Source organism: Sphaeramia orbicularis, chromosome 4 (genome assembly GCF_902148855.1).
Source record: "Sphaeramia orbicularis chromosome 4, fSphaOr1.1, whole genome shotgun sequence".
NCBI classification, from domain to species: domain Eukaryota; kingdom Metazoa; phylum Chordata; class Actinopteri; order Kurtiformes; family Apogonidae; genus Sphaeramia; species Sphaeramia orbicularis.
In genome coordinates this window covers 50,460,254-50,482,917 of record NC_043960.1, presented here as the reverse complement: position 1 = coordinate 50,482,917, position 22,664 = coordinate 50,460,254, and the positions used below count along the sequence as shown (strand labels likewise).

The 22,664-nt window shown below is 38.9% G+C and overlaps 1 protein-coding gene across 2 annotated transcripts in view; it reads right to left on the bottom strand.

Annotated features, from left to right (window-relative positions):
• The window catches only part of fbn2b (fibrillin 2b), a 151,155-nt gene that overhangs the window by 48,065 nt on the left and 80,426 nt on the right, over window positions 1-22,664 (bottom strand). For both annotated transcript variants that reach the window (XM_030132057.1, XM_030132058.1), the window contains 2 exons: window positions 19,468-19,593; window positions 7,936-8,061 (listed from right to left, as the gene is read on the bottom strand). In XM_030132057.1, the coding sequence (XP_029987917.1) occupies window positions 7,936-8,061; window positions 19,468-19,593 (252 nt within the window). The remainder of the gene's footprint in view (window positions 1-7,935; window positions 8,062-19,467; window positions 19,594-22,664) is intronic.

Below are 22,664 nucleotides of genomic sequence, written 5' to 3'. Positions count from 1 at the left end.
TACAGCAGCCCCTCTGGCCTGCCCTCTACATGGATGCTATGACAGGAAGCTTTTTTATGGGCTGGCAGTGGGAAAGGTTACTGGGGGTCTCAGCTGAGTGCAGGCATCTGAAGGGCCTCTGGAAAAGGGGAGGGGGTCTTATTTGATACAGTTTTCCAGGTCAGGGTCAATGGGCCAGAAAAGGGGGCCTCAGTTTTGTGTGTGTGTGTGTGTGTGTGTGTGTGTGTGTGTGTGTGTGTGTGTGTGTGTGCGTGTGCACGTGCATGTGTGTGTACGTGCATGCGTGTGTGTCTGTGTGTGTGAGGAGTAAATGGAGAAGGAAGGGGGGCTTTTAGGGTAATTACTGAAAAACACCAAGAGATAAGAACGGGTGAGAGCTGATGTGTGTCATTTTGAAAACTAGACAATGTACTGCATGCAAATGAGAATTTTAGTGCATCAACAGGGGAAAGAAAAGTGGGAGAGAGAAGAGAAAAGACAGAATGAAAAAGTGGTAAGGGGTGGGGTAGAGGTAGGAGCACAAGTCGATTAACTCACTAATGAGCCAGCAGTCTGGAATTAATCAGTTCCATGTGGAGCAATTCTTGCCAATTAGACAGAACATGAGGGGCTGCACTGTGTCTGGGAACACATACAGTACAGCACACAAACACACACATTTACACACATAGGTACACACTTCCATGCATATACCCACGGGCATATACATGCACACAACGCAAGCAAATACACACACATAAGCCTTTCCAAACACACGTAAGATTAACAAATAGATACAAGTGCCTAAACCTAAAAACATGAGCTTGAGGCATGGCGGTGGAGGAGGGAGGGGGCAGAGAAGAGGATGGAGGGGTAATGGGGGAGTGGTGGTGGTGGTGGGGTGCTGATGAGAATGATGATGACTTAAATTGGATCCAGACTGTGATTTCCTCACTAGTGTTGCTCCACTATATAGGCATATGCTTTCATTTGATGAGGTGTTTTTACAGACTGGCTGACTGGACAAGTCGTCTTTTTTTTCAGGGCATTAGTCTCTGATTATTATCATTCCCCTCACACACGCAAACACACAGACACACACGCACACGTGCACACATACACACACACACACACACACACATACACACACACACACACACACACACACACACATACACACACACACACACACACACACCCACCACCCTGCCTCCAAACAGCTCCCACCAGTCTAACCTCACCACAGTACAGTGAATCCCCATAAAACCCAAATATACCTAGAGACGCATCATATACGCCCTCTGGGTCAGAGTCAGACATCCTGCTTGTAAAATGGAAAAGCAAGAAATCAGCCACATAAAAAAGTATTCACACTACAAAAGAAAAGCTAAAGGGAATAGACAGACAATATAAAGAGTTTCTTCAAACCTCATGTTCTTAGACGAGTTTCAACTAGATCAACCAGATCCTGAAGAAGCAAATGAGCAAAAGAGTATGTTTGTGTGGGACAATGTAGGGGATGTTATGTTATGTAAGTTAACCTCTTAAAGGGGTTATATGTAATATTTCCACTTTTAAAAATGTTAAGAATGACCTAAAGTATCATTACAGTGTGTAGAATGAAGAGTTCTGAAGTTATGCCAAAGATACCAGCGTATTAGATGATACAGATATGGAGTGACCATTCATACATACATTCAAATGATTTATAATAATAATAATAATAATAATAATAATGGATTAGATTTATATAGCGCTTTTCTATGAACGCATACTCAAAGCGCACACAGTGGATCTATTATTCATTCACTCTCACATCCTCCCTCTGGTGGTGGTAAACTACATATGTAGCCACAGCTGCCCTGGGGCAGACTGACGGAAGCGTGGCTGCCAATCTGCGCCTACGGCCCCTCCGACCACCACCGAACATTCAGACACATTTATACACCAGTGTGAGTAACAGCACTGGAGGCAAGGGGGGTGAAGTGTCTTGTCCAAGAACACAACAGCACACGGACAGAGCAGGATTCAACCCGCCAACCCTTCGGTCATTGGACGACCCGCTCTCCCAACTGAGCCATGGCCACCCCAGATTTATGCACCTGAACGGTGAGGAAAACACCACATCTGATCATTATGAAGGTCAACACACCTGAAGACGCATTTATGAATGCAAATACAGAGCGTTAACAACAAGGTGTAAACAACTGGTAACACTCCATAGGGACAGATTAGAATTTACCAGACCCCCCACCCCCCCACCCCAAAAAAAACAAAACAAACAAACCTACCCTGTACTAGTAATAAAACTTTTCTGGACAGATGAAACCAAAGTGAACTTTTACTAAAATGATGGAAAGAGAAAACTACCAGTGAAGGAAATGAAGAGCAGACCACGTCATGTGTCCAGCATGGTGGAGACAGTGTTACGTACAAAGTTGTCCATCAGTGTCCTGTACTCCCCCTCCTCTCCGTCTCTTACACACCCTCCATAACAGCTGAGTTATCAGAAAATTTCTGCAGATGACATGACTCAGAGTTGTGTTGGAAGTCTGTGGTGTATAAGGTGGAGAGGAAAGGGGAACGCACAGTCCCCTGTGGAGCTCCTGTGCCACTGACCACCACATCATACAGGATACTGCCCAGACGGACAAACTGTGGCCTGCCTGTCAGGTAGTCAGTAATCCAGATCACTGAGCTGCTGACACCCATCATCTGTAGCTTCTCACCCTGTAGCAGAGGTTGGATGGTGTTAAAAGCACTGGAGAAACCAAAGAATGTGATCCTCACAGTGCTTCCTCCACCATCCAAGTGCATATGGATATGAACAGCAAGAAAAGTGTTTCAGGGTAAAAATAGCTTCTATAAACCACAGTGGTCAGATTTAATGTGACCTCCCTTTGTACTTCACATGTCTTTAACCCTTTTATTCAAACAATATGACATTTATTGCATGAATTTTCTATGTTTTATAACACATTTTATTCAACACATGTCAGATGTTTCTAACTGTTTGTGCTGCTTCTTGTCATGGGGTCAGAGGTCAGAATAAAGAGTGATTTTAACCTTTTAACAACTCATTTAGTTCAGTTTTTTGTGTCTTTCAAGGCTGTGCATATATTTCCTATATTTTCTTGTTTCTGAACAAAAGAGAAAAATAAATAAATATGTATGACCATTTCAACCCTGGAAAAACTACAAAGCTTAAAGCGGACAAAGACTTTTGTACAGGACTATGGAATGCCTTCTAAATGTGTAGGATCTGGGACAAAGGATCCAAATGCTGTCCCATCATACATAAAGCAGAACATGTGGACAAGCTAGTGTCAACCAGTTTTTTGTCTGTTTGTGCGCACTGTGTGTTGTTGAATGTTTTTCTTTTGTATATCTTACTTCAGTTATGGTAGTATGTTATCTGTAAGCTGTTTTTTTGTTTCCTTTTACCCGCCAATGGGACTCGAGATAGAAATTAGCCATATGGCTATAATCTCTCGTATTCACATGTAAATGTTCATTAATATGAACTGTCCAAATTAAAAAAAAAAAAAAAAATCAATCAATCAGTCATTCATTCTTTCATTCATTTATCTGTCTGTGTCCATGTGTAAACATCTAAACATGTCCACTTTGGTCTAAAATGGATTTATCGCTCTGTCTCCTTTCAATCTAGTCTGGTCCATTTTGGAAATAAGACAGAGTTGGTGGAAGGATACATGGAGGTTATGTCTGGCACCTGCTTTATTTTCGCGCTTGCTCTTTTTTTTTTTTATTATTATATTTCACTCCAGTCGGCTTCAGAGGAGCAACTAGAAACCACAACTAAAGGAAATGAGGTGCAGGATCCAGATGTCGGAGGATGGAAGAAAAAGTGGTGGCAAGAGGAAATGATAAAATAGATAAGTGGGAGGATAGGGCGAGAATAACAAGAAATGCATAAAAAAAGGAAAAGGGGGAAGAAGACTTTAAAAACAACAAAGTATTCAGGCAGAATGAGAGAAAAGGTCCATATGGTTCCAGTGTAAACAGAGATAGTAAATCATTGAGCTGTTAGTGGAAGGAATGATGCACATATTACACAAAGAAAACAGGAAACAAAGGAGGAAAATACAGAGAAACAGATAGATATATCCATCACCTCAGGGGGAGGAGATTAGAGGGAAGAGGAGTGGGGGTAGGGTATGGACATACATAAAGACAGACAGATCTACAGTAGATCTCCTGGGTTTGGAAGATTAGAGCAACACTGTCAAACTGTGTTCCACTTTCTCCATCACTCACACATGAAGACACACACAGCAGCACATGCAAACCAGGACATCATCATCCTAAGCTTTTATTACTCCTCTGTCTCTGAGGCCAAACATCCTTCCACATCATATACATTTTGATAGCAGTCAGATTCATAATTTTCATTTCCACTAATCTGTTTTTGGCATTTCCATCCTCTACAAGCTGCTAACATGTCGTCTGGCATGGTGTATCAGAGATATTTTTCTTTAGCCACAATAAATCTTCCCTTAACTGTATAATTTGTCACTGCCTTTCATTTTGTATTATCCCTGAATGAATCAGACAGGGTTTATGACAAATATGATGTATTATATAAAAGTGTGCATCTTGAGTTATAAATGTATACAAGCTATCACAGTGAAGGACAATGGAAACACATTCAGCTGTTTTGAAACCAAGGATGACTAGAGGCAAAATGGATATGCAGACTTTTTCTTCCTGATAAACAGTCTCTCATGGCGAGTCAGAAAACGCAGCTGTGTAAATGTTTCTATGAGCTCCAAGTGAACATGATATGAACAGAGCATCAATTATATACAGCCAGCTCACTTTGCATTGTAATATTAGTAGCCTGAAAGACTTGGGTTGCATTCTATCCTAGTGTTGTGGTAAACGGCTCAGAAGTTTTCTGTTTCGCAAACAGTACTTTTTCCCCATCACTCTCTTCTTTGTCTATTCTTCTTTTGAAGATTTTACATCATATAGGCCTGGAAATAAGTAGTAGGTGATATGATACTCATTTTACTTTTGTATACGGGTGTTTCCATGAAACTGGATTTATTTTGATGCGTGGCACTTTGCCAGTTTTTTTAGACCCAATAATAAGAGAAATATAGACATATTTCCCCCTAGGATGCACCTAATGATGACCTCAGATAAATGGCAAAAAAATCATACTCTTGCTCTGAGCCATCTAAAATTAGTTAATTTTTAATGAAATACTGGGGGCAGAAATAGGACCAAAATTGGGACAGGAAAAGTCACCTAGGTGTCAGTGCATCTTATCTTGAAAACATCACTTGAAATGGACTTATATATTGCTATAAATAAAGACACCATGTTAAATTTGACAATCCTAGTCGTTTTTCTAGTCCAGACATGCAGGTTTTTCATGAATCAGCAGTCTCATTCGAGGTTTTGTGCATAACCCATCGTATCCACTTGTGTTACATGTGGAACCTACCCATTTAAACACATATAAATTGCGAGTGATTTTGCAACTGTTGCCATTTTTGTGAAAAACTCTGCCTTGCATATTTATTTCGATTCCCAAAATGTACCTGTGACAGAATAAAGAGATAATCGCATAATAGTAGCATGTAATTTTCATGTCCTTTTTACCGTGTTACATGCAGATTTTTGTATGCATGTCAAATAAAAAGGTTTTTTATATCAAAAAATTGTTCCTCTTTTATCTCGGTAAATATTTATTTTTAAAACAGACCCAAAGTTCTTCCAAACTTGCCTTATAACATTAGTCAACATCTTGTTTGAATTTTTAGCCCTTCTTTCCTCCTTTTAAGTATCAGTTTCATAGAACCACCCATATACACATTTTGTTTTCACACATACCCCTCATGTATGAAAAGAAAATGTGTGGAAATAGTCTGGTTAGTAGTAAAGTTTTGACAGAGACAAATCTGGGCTCAGACCCTGATGGTTTACAGTCCAGTCAATACGTAACCTATATAAAACCTCTGGGCTTATCTATTGTCTGGAGCTAGTCTTTATAGGCTCAGAACAGTTTTACCAGAATACAATGGTATTCAAACCCTGGCCACTGAATGAATGAATGAATAAATGAATGAATGAATGAATGCATTAATTAATTGATTGATTGATTAATTAATTAATATAAATCCCTTGTTCCAATATTTAGCCTTAGCGTTGTTCAGTCTTTAGCTTTGATTATGGCAGGGCAGATATTCACTGTGGCACCATTCTGATAAACTTGCTGTTGGTGGTTATTACAGACCTTGACTCTAAAATCTTTCGTATGTTTGGAATAGATGTTTAACAATCATAAGCATGTAATATTCAGGAAACAGTATATTTCACAGGTGTCCAGCCATTAGCTTTTGAGTGTTTCTGAAAAGTCTGTATGTCCATAATAATTTAGTAAAGTTTGTAACACAGAGTAAACTTATTTTAATTTCAATGACATTTTCACACACAGTTATGTCAAGTATGTTGCTGTCATGTTGTAAGATTAACTGAAGCATGCACCAGATATTACCAATGAACAGGCCAATAAAACAGGGATATGTGTTTCAGTGTTTGAGATTGTGTTTACAGTGGCGGATCCAGAAAAAAATGGAAGGGGGGGGAGGTGTTATATATACATACATATGTAATATCCTTCTTTGAATTGTCATATTACTGTTCAGTGGGACTGCTTGCTTTGTTTGCAGAACATACTGTACATTAGTTGTATTTCACAACACAATATACACTTTAATCTTAATTAACCCTGAAGCTTAGACATAAATGTCACATCCCAAAAAGTAACAAGACAATCAGGTAGCAAAAAGGTCGGATCTCAGGCCAAATGAGATTTAGCTCAAAAGGTAATGCATTAGACTGCAATGCGGAAGACCGGGGTGTGGTTCCAAGTCAAAGCCACAACTTCTTCTGCAGATTTTCAAGTGGGGGGGGCAGCACTGAGGGCGCCGGTAGGTAAATCTGCCATTGTGTTTATACATGTCTCCTTTGCAGTAGGAACATGTCAATCCGTTAAGGATGTACCAGTGACTATTACTACACGTCCTCAGCAGTTCTTCACTAGACTCTGAGATTAAAAGAAGCTTAAAGTATATGTGGAAAAGTGCCACTTATTATGTGAAACATGATCATCTCTTTCATTTCCATTGACTGTGAGAGGGGAAAAACTTGTCAGAAATGTGATATATTTTGTTTGGGTGTCCACATGCTTTTGGACTATATATTGAGGCCACATTGCTGTGACCATCATTTGTTTCCCTCTTTCCTGCCTTTCCTCTTTGTTTTCTCTTAAACAGCACCACATGTCTGTTACCTTCAAGCTGAACAATCAGCCATAAGTCAAGAGAGTGCACACACTACTTGTGAGATCATCTAATGCTCTGTTTACGTATGTGCATGTCTGGACGCTCGTCTTTGTGGACTTTCTAAGTAATGTTTGCACTCTGGATATTGTTTTTCTTTATGGTATTTTATTTGAGTGCATGAAAACTACAAAATATTTAAAAGTTAGAATGTGGAGCTGGTTTTCTGATGATGGAGTGAAACTGACAGACCTGAGCTGTTGTGAAATATTATATTAGCACCTGGTTGTGTTTCACTGTGTATGCCACGAAAAGGAGGATTGCAGGGATAGATTAACACCTGGCAGTGTTTCATCTGATATGTCAGCAAAGTATGCACTCTATGTGTCAGAGTGTATGAGCGTGTGTGTAAATGAGTCAGAGGGGCAGAAACATTTAAGGAGATTAATGCTGTCAAGGCCAACTAGTGCCTGCACATGGTGACCACAGATCTCCAGGCCAACTTGACTCATCAGAACTCAACTTAGAGGAAACAGTAATGAAGGAGGGGAAGTTACTCTCCAGATGTGAGGGGTTTTAGTTTGCCAGGGGGTGAGGAAGCACACAAACAAGAAGGAGAGGGAGCTGTTGAAATGTGACTCACCCACACATCTGGAGCCGTCTGTGCTGGAGATGTAGCCTCGTGGACAGGTGCAGACGTAGCTACCAGCAGTGTTGGTACATTCTCCTCCATCACACACACCGGGGATGCTGCTGCATTCATCAACATCTGAAACACACGTCATGGTTACCACACTTTATCAGATTGTTGGACACATGTGTTTGGGCCAGCACACAGCATTTTTTTCCCATTCAATTCATCTTTGTTGGAGAAGAAGCAGTACCATGCTGCAGAAACAGTTCACTGCATAAAACCAAACATTACTCCTTCATGAAATATGAAGTAAATCAGAATGGATCTGGAGTTTAACAAAGCACTGTGCTTAGACTAAATTAGATGTAAATGATGAGAACAATCCACTCACAGAAAATTACAAATTCAGGGACTGACTCACTGGAGAAACAGAGTTGAAGGTGTAAATTAGGGACCAAATATTATAGGATTTTCATGAATGATGACACTCATTAGCCAGTGAGGAGACTTAAAAGTGATATTTGTCACTAACATATACCGCCTGGGCCAAAACAAAGTCCTGCAAACAATATTTTACTGGATTGCCTTTAGCTTTGGCTGCAGGACACATTGACTGTAGCATCATTTATGCTACTAAATACTTGTGCAATATCACAATATACAGTATGTCACAACGTTCAAGAGCTGCATTAAGGTTTCTCCAATATCTTGTATAGATGACATGTGTAAAAGCTCCATCCCATTCCAAACATTCTGCATGGGTTCTGGTCTGGACTCCATAGTGACCAATCCTTGTGTTAAAATCATGTCTCCTGCTCCTGTCCAGTCTTTATGCTCTCTCTCAAACTGAAGGTAGTTTAAGAAATGATAAGCTACTCACTGCAGTCAGTTAAGATTAAAGAACTTGTTGCAGCTGATACATATTTATCACTGCAGTAATTATGCAATGGAAGGATATGCCATTCTCTGCTAAGTATATGCTCAGTTAAATACAGGTGGCACCTTTTTATGGTGTGATTCACAAATTAATATTTGTGCAGGTGTTGTTGTAAACACAAATAAATCAAATAATTAATGACAACAATAACTTTCCCACTCTGTATAGTTATGTATTGCTTATGTATAGCTTTACTATACTTTATGTATATAAAAGCTTTCTCTATTTCATTAACCAAAGATTCTGAAAAGCTTATTTCTACACTAACAGTCATGTAACTGGGTGGGTTCAGAGGTAAATGAATCTAAGGAAAAAGTAAAGATAATTACTAAAAGCCATCATGAACAATATGCCATGCTACATATGTGAAAATTTAGCTCAAGGTAGCAAAACAACCGAAAATGTGTGCCTACAAAAAAAATTCAGGTCAGAAGGAGCCTTATGCATGTAATATTACTGAATATATTTTTTCTGCATGCTGGGGTTTGACACAGAAATTTTTAGGATGTCAGAGATTGGGCATGCTCAGCTCAGTGTGGTACACTTTATGACACCATAGCTGCATTATTCAGTGTGTAGGGGCCTCATTGCTCCATGACGTGGGGGAATCCAGAGTGAAGTCCCAGAAGGTATGGGCATTTTATGATGTGTCACACTTCTTTATACACATACGTAATTACTGCACCACTGTGGGGCATAATTACAGCATTAGTGCTGACATGGTGTGTGTGTGTGTGTGTGTGTGTGTGTGTGTGTGTGTGTGTGTGTGTGTGTGTGTGTGTGTGCGTGTGTGTGTGCGTGTGTCTGTGAGTGCATCAGTGTGTGCATGTGGGAAGCTGAGGCAGTTGTTCCTTTGCTGACTCTGGTCTGACAGCAGAGGCATAAGGTCTAGGTAAGGCTGCAGAAAAAAAGAAGCCTTGTGTTCGAAGCACCAGCAGCAGCAGCATGCCAGACATTACACTCCACAGACATAGCACTCTGTGTGTGAAGGGAAATGTGTCACCTGAGTAAATGTCTCTGAGATATCAAATCTGATGTGAGTCCAATTAACAAACGATGAAAACTCAAGATAATTCAGCCAGTTTTACTCAAGCTCAGCTCTGATGTGTGAAACTGTCTGCTTTTTGTGTATTTGTTCAGAGGGAGTGCGTGAGAATCCGTGAGCGTCAAAGCAATGGGGAGGTCCAAAAGTGTGTAATGAGAAAGTCTCCCAGATGCTGTAAGTGTTTCTTTGTTCAGCAGTAACAGCTGGTTTTCAGCCAAAAGACTGTATTTATGGAAAGAAAACAGAAGCAGAAAAAAAAGCAGAATGAGACAAGACTGTTAAGCAAAGTCTGAGCTAAAACCAGGCCATAAACCAGGTGCCTTGTTGTGCCCAAAACCATCAGACGCCCATGACATCTTAACTGCACTTTATCTTAACTGCTCAAAACCTCACCAGTTTCAATTTAAAATTAAAGCTGCAAGCAGCATCGGGCGGGACCTCGCACTGGGCGATCCGCCTACCCCGCGATCCACCTCCCGTGACCGTCGACACCTCAGCTTCACTCACACCTCTCCGTCCCGATACCAGTTCCCACCCTTTAGTGTCTGTCCTCCTTACATCTGTACAGAACACCAGCGACCCTCTGCTGAAACCACCATCACCTTTAAATGAGACTTTTATTTTGGAAACCCTACTGTGTGTATGTGCATTTGTTTTGTATGTGAGAGAAAGAATCAGTTTGAAAAATGAATGGAAATTCTATGAATAACTGAGCATAAAAGTGATGATTTATCACATTTAAGGCTGTTATTTTGGAAAAACCCTATTGTGTGAGCATGTGTGTCTGTGAGAAAGAGTACTTTTGAATGAAGAAACATTGTACAAACAGTTGAGCATTTGGTCATAAAACTGAAAAGAAGTTATGTAATTGACATTAGGCATTATTTTTAATAGGGGTTTTATTTTGAAAAAAATGTACTCCGTGTACTTTGTAATGTGTGCAAAATGTCCAATATCCACAATACAATGCAGCAAAACTTGTTTTAAAATGTGAGAGGTGGGGAATTTAAAAAAAAATAAATAAAAATGTCAGTACCCTGCCTGGGGTTTGAACTCATGCCTCCTGCACAATAGACCTGGGACTTAACCACTGGTCTATTATCAGTCATGTACCAAGCTGCTGGTACGCCTTATATAGGGATTTTGTCATTGTGAAAAGTGAAACTAAACATAGTCTTCAAAAAAATCGCCTTTATTCCATAACCGTAGGTCGTATCTGAAAAATTCTTTCACTTTTGGATTCTGCAGACTTGTGGGAATTTAATGAGGTATAACTTTTGTGTCAAATGTCTGAAATGAATAAGCAGTAATTGCAGAAACGTAGAGTAACTTTAAAAGGCAGATTGCCAACTTCCTGTTGGAGTTAGCTCATGAGTGTCAGTGTATGATTTGTCAGGCTCAATCAGACCAACATTTTGGCATTTGTTTCATGTTTCTGACATTCCTACTGGCCACTAGGGCAGATTTTGTGTGTTTTTTAGTACAAAGGTGGCGCTACAGAGTCCATTTTGGCACCCAAGGGGTTAATTTGGATATTGAATCAAAGTGTTCACCAGCCATAACATACATGGCAAATTTGGTGAGTTTTGGAGCATGTTAAGGGGGTCAAATGGCAGTCTAAAGTGGAAAAAGTATGAAAACAAACAAATTGCTATAAATCAATAACCGTACATCCTATCTCAAAATTTTTTGCATGTGAGCATTGTACTGAACCCATGAACACGTAGATATGTCACATGTGGGGAAAAACTCCAAAGTGAAAAATGAGTTCCAAACATCACAACTTTGCGGGCTTCTAAAAAAAAAGACAATTATGGAAAAAGTGCGAAGTAACTTTTTCGAGGAGGGTTCACTCTATCTTTTGGTGCTATTTAGAAGTCAATACGACAAACGGTGTAATCAGAGTTAGTTTTAAAAATTTTATTTTGAAAGGCATATTGTGAACTTCCTGTTGGAGATAGTTCATAGGTGTCAGCATGTGATTTGTTGGGCTCGATTAAACGAATGTTTTGGTGTTGGTTTCGTGTGTCTACGACATTCCTACTGGAAGTTTGCAATTTGAGCATTTTATTTTGAAAGGTAAATTCTGAACTTCCTGTTGGAGTTAGGTCATGAGTACCCGCATGTGATTTGTCGGGCTCAATGAGATGAAAATTTTGGCGTTGGTTTCATGTTTCTACGACATTCCTACTGGGCGCTAGGGCCAATTTTGTGTATCTAGGGGGCGCTAGAGACCTCATTTTGGCACCTATGGGTATAATTTTTACATTTTATCAAATTTTTCGCCAGACCTGACATGTGTGCCAAATTTGGTGAGTTTTTGAGCATGTTTAGGGGGTCAAAATCCAGTTCAAAGTGACATTGGAAAAAAAATAAAAAACGAACGAAAAACAATAGGGCCTTGCTTGCAGGCAAGGCCTCTCACTGTGTGAGAGGGCCTTACCTTTCAGCTCAGTCCCTAAAAAGAAAGAAAAACTTCCCCCAGACGGATTGCATGTGCTGATTTGTTTGTGAGATTTCACAAAAATTGGGTTTCCTGTAGATCTCTGGCCACAGTTTAGTTTTTTTATACAAGTTTTAAAACACTGAACTCATTCATGGGTCAGAGACAAAAATTGGATGAGAAACACTGGATCAACACCAGGCCTCACAAAAAAACTTTAATCTTTTAGTGCATTGTGCTTGTTTTATCATATTTATCATTTTTATCAAATGTTTGTTTTTTATTTATTTTTCTATTTTTGTTTTTTAACAGTTCACAAGATGCTGACACATCTCCGACAGCCAGTAAATGCAGTCAAATTTATCTACTCACACCTGTTAGATATAGGCCTATGTTTCACAACATTGTGTGATTCACTCTATCACTGGCTGTGTTCTGTAGTAAATTCCATGCAGTAATATAGTCCCCACTGTTTAATAATACATTACATACCTTCTGTGACTGACCATTTGTTTTTCTGGCATGCAGACCCAAATGCTGGCAGTGGCTGCTGTGGTGTTCATGACATAGATCACGATAAGAGATGCAGTCCACTTAGCTTTTAGCACAATACTAAATTATTCTTTACTAGCAGCATTGTACCCGTGGTTCCATTGTACGATAGCATGATAAAAATCGCCCAGCATACCTCACAGCATTTGAATACGGACATAAAATTGTGCCTAGTAGACAGTCAGGTAATGTTTCTATTCATTTGGTGAGTTTGGTGGCGATCAGGTCTGTGAAGGTTGAGGAAAATCCGTACAAACGCCCTACTGTGCTGCAACATTGATCAGATGGACGTCGGACGGACACAGAACGTGCATTATATAGTAGGATTACCTTTGCTAGAAAGTGACACTTTCTTGGGTCTAAAATTGCCTTTTAAAGGGACAAACATCATACATATAAATGATGAACTTGTCCAAACAGACTCAAAATAGTATTTATCCCTCTCCATTGATCACCATTTTGGACATTGATTGTGACAGTCTTCTTTGGTCCTTTGTTTTCCAAGCATGCTGTTCCTGTCCATGATGAGCATCTGATTCTTTATACATCTACATTTTATGCTTTGGACACAGTGACGCACCTACCACTATTTTTTTCTTTTAATTTTGCATGTTTTATGGCAACTCCTCTTTCTGCTCAGTGTCAACGAATGCCAAACATCACCAGGCTCCCACTCAACATTTACACTGTGGTCCTCTCCAGTTCCTGTCTGGTTTCCACACTCTACTGCTCTTTGCTTGGAAACTTTCCTAGCTGAGTGAAATGACCCAAAAGTATCCAGGTGACAGCCATGTTAAGAGGTGATTTAATCCTCTAAATGCAAAGGGAGGTGTTTCAGTGCTTCCTTCCTGTCTCTCCATCAGCATATACTATAGTAGAACCACATGATCCAAGCCCTTGTGGCAGCAACATCTGAAACGCTGCACCATGCTAATGCAATTCCGTAGCCAAATGTAGATGCCTTTCTGAGTTGAATCCTTCCAAGTCCTTATGAATTCTCTTTCATGTCTTATCATCATCTCAACAGTAAATTTTATGTGGTTAATTAACAACATTTAAGAAAAGTATAGGGAGTTTGTAGGACATAACAGCCAAGGCATCATCTGTGAAGGTATCTCCCCTCCTGTCTGCAGACTTCCTTTAGTAATCACCTCCACCTGTTTCTCCGTCATCTGCCTCACATGTCTCATCCCAATCAGCTTCAGTATTTATACCAGATACTTCCCCTTCACTCTTGGTCAGACTGTTACCTTGTGTTGAACCTACAGTGTCCAGATTTATATTCTATTTATATTTTATATTTTATATTTATATTTAGACAGTCTGTCTATAGACTCCAGCTTTCAAACTTTGCCTTTTTCTTTAAAGCCTCCAGCAGAGTGACGTTTCAATAGTCTACAATATTTATACAGACTGTGCAATGATAACACTAAATCTCTGGCAACAACACTGGTTAATGCACATGAACAAAACATACCTGCATCGCTGCCATTGTAAGAAATGAAGCTAAGCTAATGATTGCTCTGTCACTAAATTTGGTATTTATTTGTAGAGTGATCCTCCAATGACAAAGGGAATGATAGCAATGCTTGACACAGAAAATCAGGCCAACTTGGAATGAGAACTTTGCAAAGATTGTTGAGATTAGTAATTTTAGCTTTCATGCTGTCTTCCTACTGGCTGTTTAGTAGATTTAGTAGTACATTCAAGACAAATCAAACCAAATCAAATCAAATTTTATTTATATAGCGCTAAACCATAACTAAAGTCATCTCATGACACTTTAAATATAGAGCTGGTTGGAACCAGACACTCAAGCTCATTTACAGAAACCCAACAGAATCCTCCAGGAGTAAACACTTGTGACTGGTGACAGTGGAAGGAAAAACTTCCTTTTAACAGGCAGAAACCTTGAGCAGAACCTGACTCCTGGAGGATGGCCATCTGCCTTGATCAGTTGGGGTAAAAGAGAGAGGGTACAGGAGGAGAAAAAGAGAGAGAGAGATAGAGAGACTGGGGGAGAGGGGGGGAGTAGGGGGAGACACATGGATGCAATTGATGCAACCAAAACTATCAGAAAGTAGATCAGCTGGCACTGGCACAACCACTAACAACCAGAACAAATGTCCATGACAGTTAATACTACTACTACAAATACAAGTATTAACAGCGGATATACTATCACTACAAATATAAGCACCAACAGTGGATGTACCACTACGGAATCATAAATCACGAGACACGCTGGACCTCAGCTTTGTTCTAGTTAGCCCACTCTGAGGCTCAGTCGTACACTCGACTATAGCTGTGAACTCCTGGATGGTCACACTAAATTTCTGACAGTGTTAGAGTTTTGGCCCAGGTTGTCACTGGACCAGGTCAGCCTGTCTCACTGTGTAACATAGGACCAGCATTGTGTTTTTTTCAAAGATATCAATACATTTTGCCATCTTTGGTCTGGAACGGTGCAGTCTGGAACAGTATACTCCTGACTTTGGAATCTCAAAAATCCTTCATCTGCACCCTCAACCTGTCTGCCTGATCTTTACCTGCTGTCTGATTTCTTACACGTCACATGTCTGGCTTTTCTGGCTGCTCTAAAATGATTTGCTGAAGTGAATCTTTGAATCTGGATGGAAAACTGTTATCTCCCTTTTTTCTCAGTCCCTGGACCCTCATATTCCACTGAAAAACAACCCTATGTAACCACCTCAATCAGAATACGTAAATAAATAATCTGAAAAAATGAGGCATGTAAATACCCCATAACATTAAAACATTACATAAGGTGACATAAGGAGTTTCTTAGATGGACAGAAGCATAGTGGTAGACAAACAATATTGTGGATGATGCAACTTTGTTAGGGATGTTAACAGATTTAAGAATATTTGAACACAACAGCTAATAGTTACAAAAAGCAGATATTTTTCTCAGAAGATGTTGTGGGTCCATCTTGGTTATCTTAATAAAAAACAACCTCTCGACAGAAGAGGTCCGAAGGTGCAAAACTTACTGTGGTACTATTGCCCTAAGATGGGCTGCCCACATGTGGTTCCCATCACATCTAGAGTTACCTTGGGTTAAAATGGAAGCATTGTCCACAAGAGGACTAGCGTTATATTCATATTTATACTCTGACTCTTTTAAGATCTTGAAGACAAACACACTAAATCCATTTGTTAGAAACACCTTGATGATATGGCATGAAGCTCACAATGTTGTAGGTGACTCTCCACCTTTGTCTTGCCGAGCACCTATCTGGGGATACAGGATTCAAACCCAGTACAAATGATTTAGGATTCAAACTATGGTCACACAAAGGGATTAGAAGAATCGTAGACCTATAATAGTGATACACTGATGCCCTTTAATGAAATCAAAGATAAATTCAACATTCCACAATGTCACATTTTTAAATATCTACAGCTGTGTAGCTTCATTCATATTTATAAGTTAAATCATTCATCTAACTGTCCCCCTTTAACAGTGTTAAAATGGTTTACAACCCAACATCAGCGAAGCAAAGGACAGCTCTATATACTTTACGATATATTCTCCTCTCATTCCAAAGAGTCATCTGACTAAATAAGGAGGTCATGGAGTGATGATTTACAGAAATATGTGTTGGATGGTGAATGGAGTCAAATACGCTAAAAGACCCAGAGCCTGACTAGTAACTCTAGACTTAAGTTATTACAATATAATTGGATAATGAAGACCTATATTACCCCAGAAAATCTGAATAAATTTAATCCAATGTCAGTTGGAATAATCCAGTACTTTTTGTGCTATAAATGTATCTGCCATTGGGTGTATTACAATAATACTTGTATGCCATGCTCTACACTGGCTCTACAATCCCTTGAGTAGTGTCGATCTGCTGCCTGTATGTATTTTAATGGTATTGCACTATGCACTTAATTTTGTAACTTTGTGTATATTTATGTGTTTCATTTTTATTTATGTATACATTTACTTTCTCCTCTTTATAAACCTTGATAGATGAGATGCAGGGTAGGTGGGTTGGGACTGGGGTTACTACAGTTCATACTGTATGTCAAAGTTCACTTTGTATCTATGTACTGTGATTCTAACATTCAAAATTTCAATAAATATATGTAAAAAAAAAAAAAAAAAAGACACAACCTCTCATTCCTTAGTTAATTCCAGCAGTTAAGTCTTATCAATTGTCTCAGTTCTTCATTTTCATTGGAGGCCTAACCTTTGCAACAATAGGGGGTTACCCAGCTATGATATGCAAAGATATTACTGAAGCTGATAGTGTTGAAGCACTCATCTGACTTTTCACCGCCTTATATTCCTACATCTGTCCTGCTACCTCTTGTACCAAATACTTTCAGGAGAAACTCCAACTGTGGATAGTAACGACAAGGAGTCCTGTTGGTTAATGGTGACTGCTTCTTATGGATTTTAGGCTCTTGGTATGTGTCAGGATAATTTTTTTTATGGCCAGGAAAAAATGGCACTGAGGACATTAATACAGTAAATGGACTAGAGCTAGAATAGCCGATATGCACACAATAAACCTAATTAAAACTTTTTACAATCAGACAATCACTTCCCACGACAAACAGATTACAGGAAAAGTGAGTTTAATTTGATCAAATTTACTGCAGCCAACTTGAGTAATGCAAACAACAGCATAAATCAATTATCAATCGTTGATTAATCATCGTTCATGTGATAATTCCCATAGATTATTTTCTTATCAAGTGTTTTAATTCATTATTTAATCTGAATCTTACTCGCCTTCAGCAATTTCCTTATCCCTGAATGGGTGAAATTCACTAATGCACATTAAAAATGTTACTTGAACCTGTAAACGCAAACCAATGTCAATGTAAACACTTAAATTGAAAGAATTTAATCAGATTGAAGAAGTATCATCTATATAACTCAGTTTACGACAGAGAATATGATCAGAATTTACAATTAAATGCAGGGCCTGTTCTTTGCATCTTGAGTTGTGTGAATTCAGATAAAAAAGGGCACACATTTTTCTGCAGTGCCTTGGTACGTGCGCCTTCGGTGCTTGTGTTGATTAATTGCTCAGTCTTCAGGGTGCTGTATAGCATCCAACTAGAGTGGAACTAAAACATCCACACCCAAAACAAGCGCGCTGTGCTCAGCATGTCCTTACTGTAAGTCCTGAACAGTGGCATTCACCCAAAACCACAAGTGAAGCTAGGACTCCAGTGAAATGTAGTGAAGTCATCTTCCCAGTTTCCTCCTTCACTTTCTAAGACATAAATCACTTTTTGGATGTGGCATGATAATCAATTCTCATGAATGTGATGGTGTCACTAGTTTCCAGAAATTATAAACAGTTGTAGTCTTCTTGCATTTGATCCAAATCTTTGCTACGCTACAAGTGAATAAACAGACACTTTAGATTATAATTCATACACAATATACTACAATAGTCTATTCAGCCTTGGTCTTGTTCAGCAGAATAGATGTCATCTGGCTGAAACAGTAAAAGAGCTTTCTGTAATCCTCCCTAAAGACTAAGAACACATCGGCTTCAGTCCAATAGACACAACCCCTGCCTCTCTAACCATCAGAATATTTAGCCAGGGCATTGTTCAAATTCCAGCCAATCAACACACTGTAATGTGAATCCACTCTGTATGTGTGTGTGTGTGTGTGTGTGTGTGTGTGTGTGTGTGTGTGCGCGCTTTAGTGCACGTTTAACTTCACGTCTCCAAGCTACTTTAAATGCGCCACATTTAAATGCCTGTGGAGATTAATCAGTCAATCCCAGTAAACCCTCAGCCTAAACTGCACAAGCCATGACTGTCTCACCACAAACTCAATGAAATAGAACTACAGTTACATTACATAATTTTTTTTTTGTATTGGATGCAAGTTAATATAAGTTGGATTCTATAAAATTTGAAGGGTAAAGGAAACTATTATCTGCATTTGTCGTGTTGTCAGAGGGGGGCAGTAGAGGCTACATTAGTCATGGCACTACGGCACAGAGCAGAGGAAGTAGACCACTCTGTTGGTGTTTTCCATCTAATATTGTATTTAACAAGGTACACTAAAAAGATTTTGTGACACAAATGTTTGAAGTGTCACTAATCTAGTGATTAGCATTTGCTCGTGCATTAGCCCTTGTGGTACGACAGCTTATGTCCAAATATGATCACTTTACAATAGCCAACATAAAAATGGACAAAATGCAACCCCTTGGCCTCATAATAGCAGTCCAAAAAACAATCTGTGACATCACAGTGACTCCATCCACTTCTTATAAATTGAAAGAAATATTTTATACAGTTAATTATTTAAATACTAAATCTATCAATGAATTGAATATCAATCAATCTGATAATCATAAGATAACCAGACAAAGCTCAACATTTTTCTCTTTATAAATTATAGACTAAAGTAAGGTATATATCTGCTTAAATTCATTGTCACACTCAGTGACTCACATTGTGATCAACTACAAACTGAAGTTCACATTTTCCCTTTCATACTGATCTCATGCCACATCCACAACTGTTCACTTTTTCTTTTTGGTCTTGACTCACCTTCACATTTGTGGCTGGTTTCACTCTGACGGTGTCCAGCGGGACATTTACATTCATAGGATCCCACAGTGTTGATGCAGTTTCCCCCTGCACACAGACCTGGCACTGCCTGGCACTCATCAACATCTGAGACAAAGACAGAAAATCAACTATTAAATGAAAATAAAAATGAAAACATTGTTGTGCACGTCATACATTTTGTGACTTTAAATCTCAGTGCACACACTCTTAGATCTTAATATGATTTTTTCATTCTCATGTTCAACTCTTTTGCTGAGGGTAAATAATACAGTAAAAGCTAATACTAAGTTGGCATGGCTGTGAAGTCTGAGACTACTTTGTGAGAAACTCAATCCAGGTTTTGTTTGAACAGGAAATGACTTTTTAAATGTATAGTTTTTCCCAGAATTTAATATGAGTCACTCTTGCCTGAATTGGAATATGTCAGTGGGTGTGTTCCAGTAACAAACACTGGATACCTCTACATAGTGACACACACCGTGGGTTTAGTTTCACAATCAGCCAATGGCGTTGTGATTATTGTGAATGTCCATCTACACTAACAGCCTGGTTCTACTAATTTGAGTTCTCAGCTGCTTCTTTGGGAATGACAAATAAAATCTGGTGATAAGTAGTGTTAATCTCTCTGTGCCGAGGGTTGCCAGAAAGCATCTCCCAGCAGGCATCCTGAAGTCAAACTGGAGTATCATCCTTACATTTGGATTCATGCTCATGTGTGCTTTGTACTGCTGCCAGGAAGACGCTGCTCCAGGCTCATTAGTGATTAGGTGTCTTTAGTGTGTGTGTCTGTGTGTGAATGAAAGACAGGCAGAGAAACAAAAAAACATTTCGGACAGAAATAAAGACTCAAAGAGGAGATACGTGAGTCACAGACAGATGAGTGACATTCCTAAGACAGACGGCCAGCGTAGCAGTCAAAAAAAGAAAAGAAAGGAAGTTACACATCAGTGACTGGTCCCAGATGTGTTACCTTAGTGAAAACCACTTAAATATTCTTATTATTCACAGTATTATTTCTTAGCCGGAGAACGATTCAATCAACAAAGAGCCTGGCTTGGCTCATTTCACAGAGGACATAACTAGAGCTGAAATGATTAATCGATTAATCGAATTCATTAAGAAAATAGTCAGTCTTTTCACTATTTTTTTCGCCTAATCAAATAATCATTTGATCAAATCGAATCGATGAAAATAATTGATGGATTAATCAATTACAAAAATAATCACTAGCAACAGCTCTAGACAAAACCACCATATGTGTCTTGTCAGGGCCATGGGTTTGAGTCTGATCTGATCCAAGTAGCTTCTGGGACAGCAGAGGTAGGAATGTCAAATGAAGAATGCCAATCATAAATAAGTATTTAACATATATAAGGTGTTGATCTTTCAGCAATTAAGTAACACATTTTCATGTATATATTTTAAACTAAAGAGAAATGTACACAACAGACAAAACACAGAGATCCTTACATGGGTCAAATTCCAAAAATAATAAAATAAAACGTTACATTAATAGACCCTTTGTGTCCGGTAAAAGGTCTGCTCTTTCAGATTTCCTATAAAAACGTGCAGTCTTCATTCAGGGTCACACTTGAAATTGTTGAGGTGATTCTCTGGATGAACCGTGTTTTCAGACTTGATTAGATACCCTCATCCATTGACTGTTAACATTTATTGCAGACTCCACAGAGATACTGGAACTCATGTGCACACGCTTACTGAATAAGACCTTAGCGAGAGAATACAAGCTTGTACTCGGTGTACTGTTTTCATGTAAACACCCTTGGTGATGTTAACACAAGTCGGAGGATGTTGTGGGAAGGAAATGCAGCGAAGATGATGATGGATAAAATAATGGTTACAGTGTTTATGACAGTGATCATGTGCGGTTGTTGTATGTGCCTTTCAGTGTGAGTGTTATGTGTATGCCCTCCCTCGTCACTGTCAAAGATCTTCCAGGTGTGTAGAGGAGGGAAAAAACACACACTACTCAAGCAGAAGTACACAAACCTGTGTTAAAAGGTAGAAATACTGATTCAAGTTATTTACACAAGAAAATACACAAAAGTACAAGCTATGAAATACAAAGAAGAAATACACATTTCTGCATTTCTATCTGCTGAACCTCACTTCACCTATGAAGTGAACATCTCATTAAATAGACAACACTTCCATGATCAAGTCTATCTCTCGTGCTTGTTTTTTTATTGTTAAATCTTTTGAGTCATAATCTCTGTCATGAACCGCTTTATTGAGTAGGTCACAGGGATGTTGGAGCCTATCCCAGCAATGTTTCGGGAGAAGGTGGGGTTCACCTTGGACATGTCACCAGTTCATCACAGGGCTGACATATAGAGACTATGGGCAATTTAGATTAACTTTGGATGGTGGGAGGAAGCCGGAGCACCCGGATTAAATCCAGTCAAACATGGGGAGAACATGACGCGACAGTGCACCACTATGCTGCCAAGATAGTCCAGTTTTATGTTCGTTGATGTAGGCTATTATTGGTTATTGTCATCCATTGCCTTGCCTTGCTTCTTTTTGTAGTTGATATGTCAACTAAATATCCCAGTTATGTTTATCATTTATTGTCCACTGTTGTGAATAATGCTTGAATGGCCTGCTTGTTCTGTGTGGACCCCAGGAAGGGTTTTTGTTACTGTAACTAATGGAAGTCTTGAGTAAATAAATAAAATCATTCTTCTGAGAAAAATATTCAAATGCATTGATACTAGAGTAACCAACCTATATTTGGAAATGTAAGTTGTTCAAAGCACAGATATTTGTGTTAAACTGTAGGGAACCAAAGTAAAAAGTCATGAGAAAATGAAATTATTCAGGTTAAGTAGATACCTGAAAACTCTACTTTACACAGAAAAAGCCAGAACTATTTTTGTGGCAACTCCCAAATCAATTTTTCTCCAATTTTTCTACAAAGTGATTTATTACCACATATTATATGTATTATCCTCTGCATTTTGCAGTGGAAATCAGCTATGTTCCTATATTTAATTTACTGACCATGTAGATGTTCATAAAAGCTCAATAAATCCAAGGTTATTATGTCAAAACTGACAAAAAAATGACAGCAAAATATATCAATAATTCTACATGAGAACAAGTGTCTACAACCAGTCATTTATTAAACTACATGGGCTTTACTGTTGAACCAA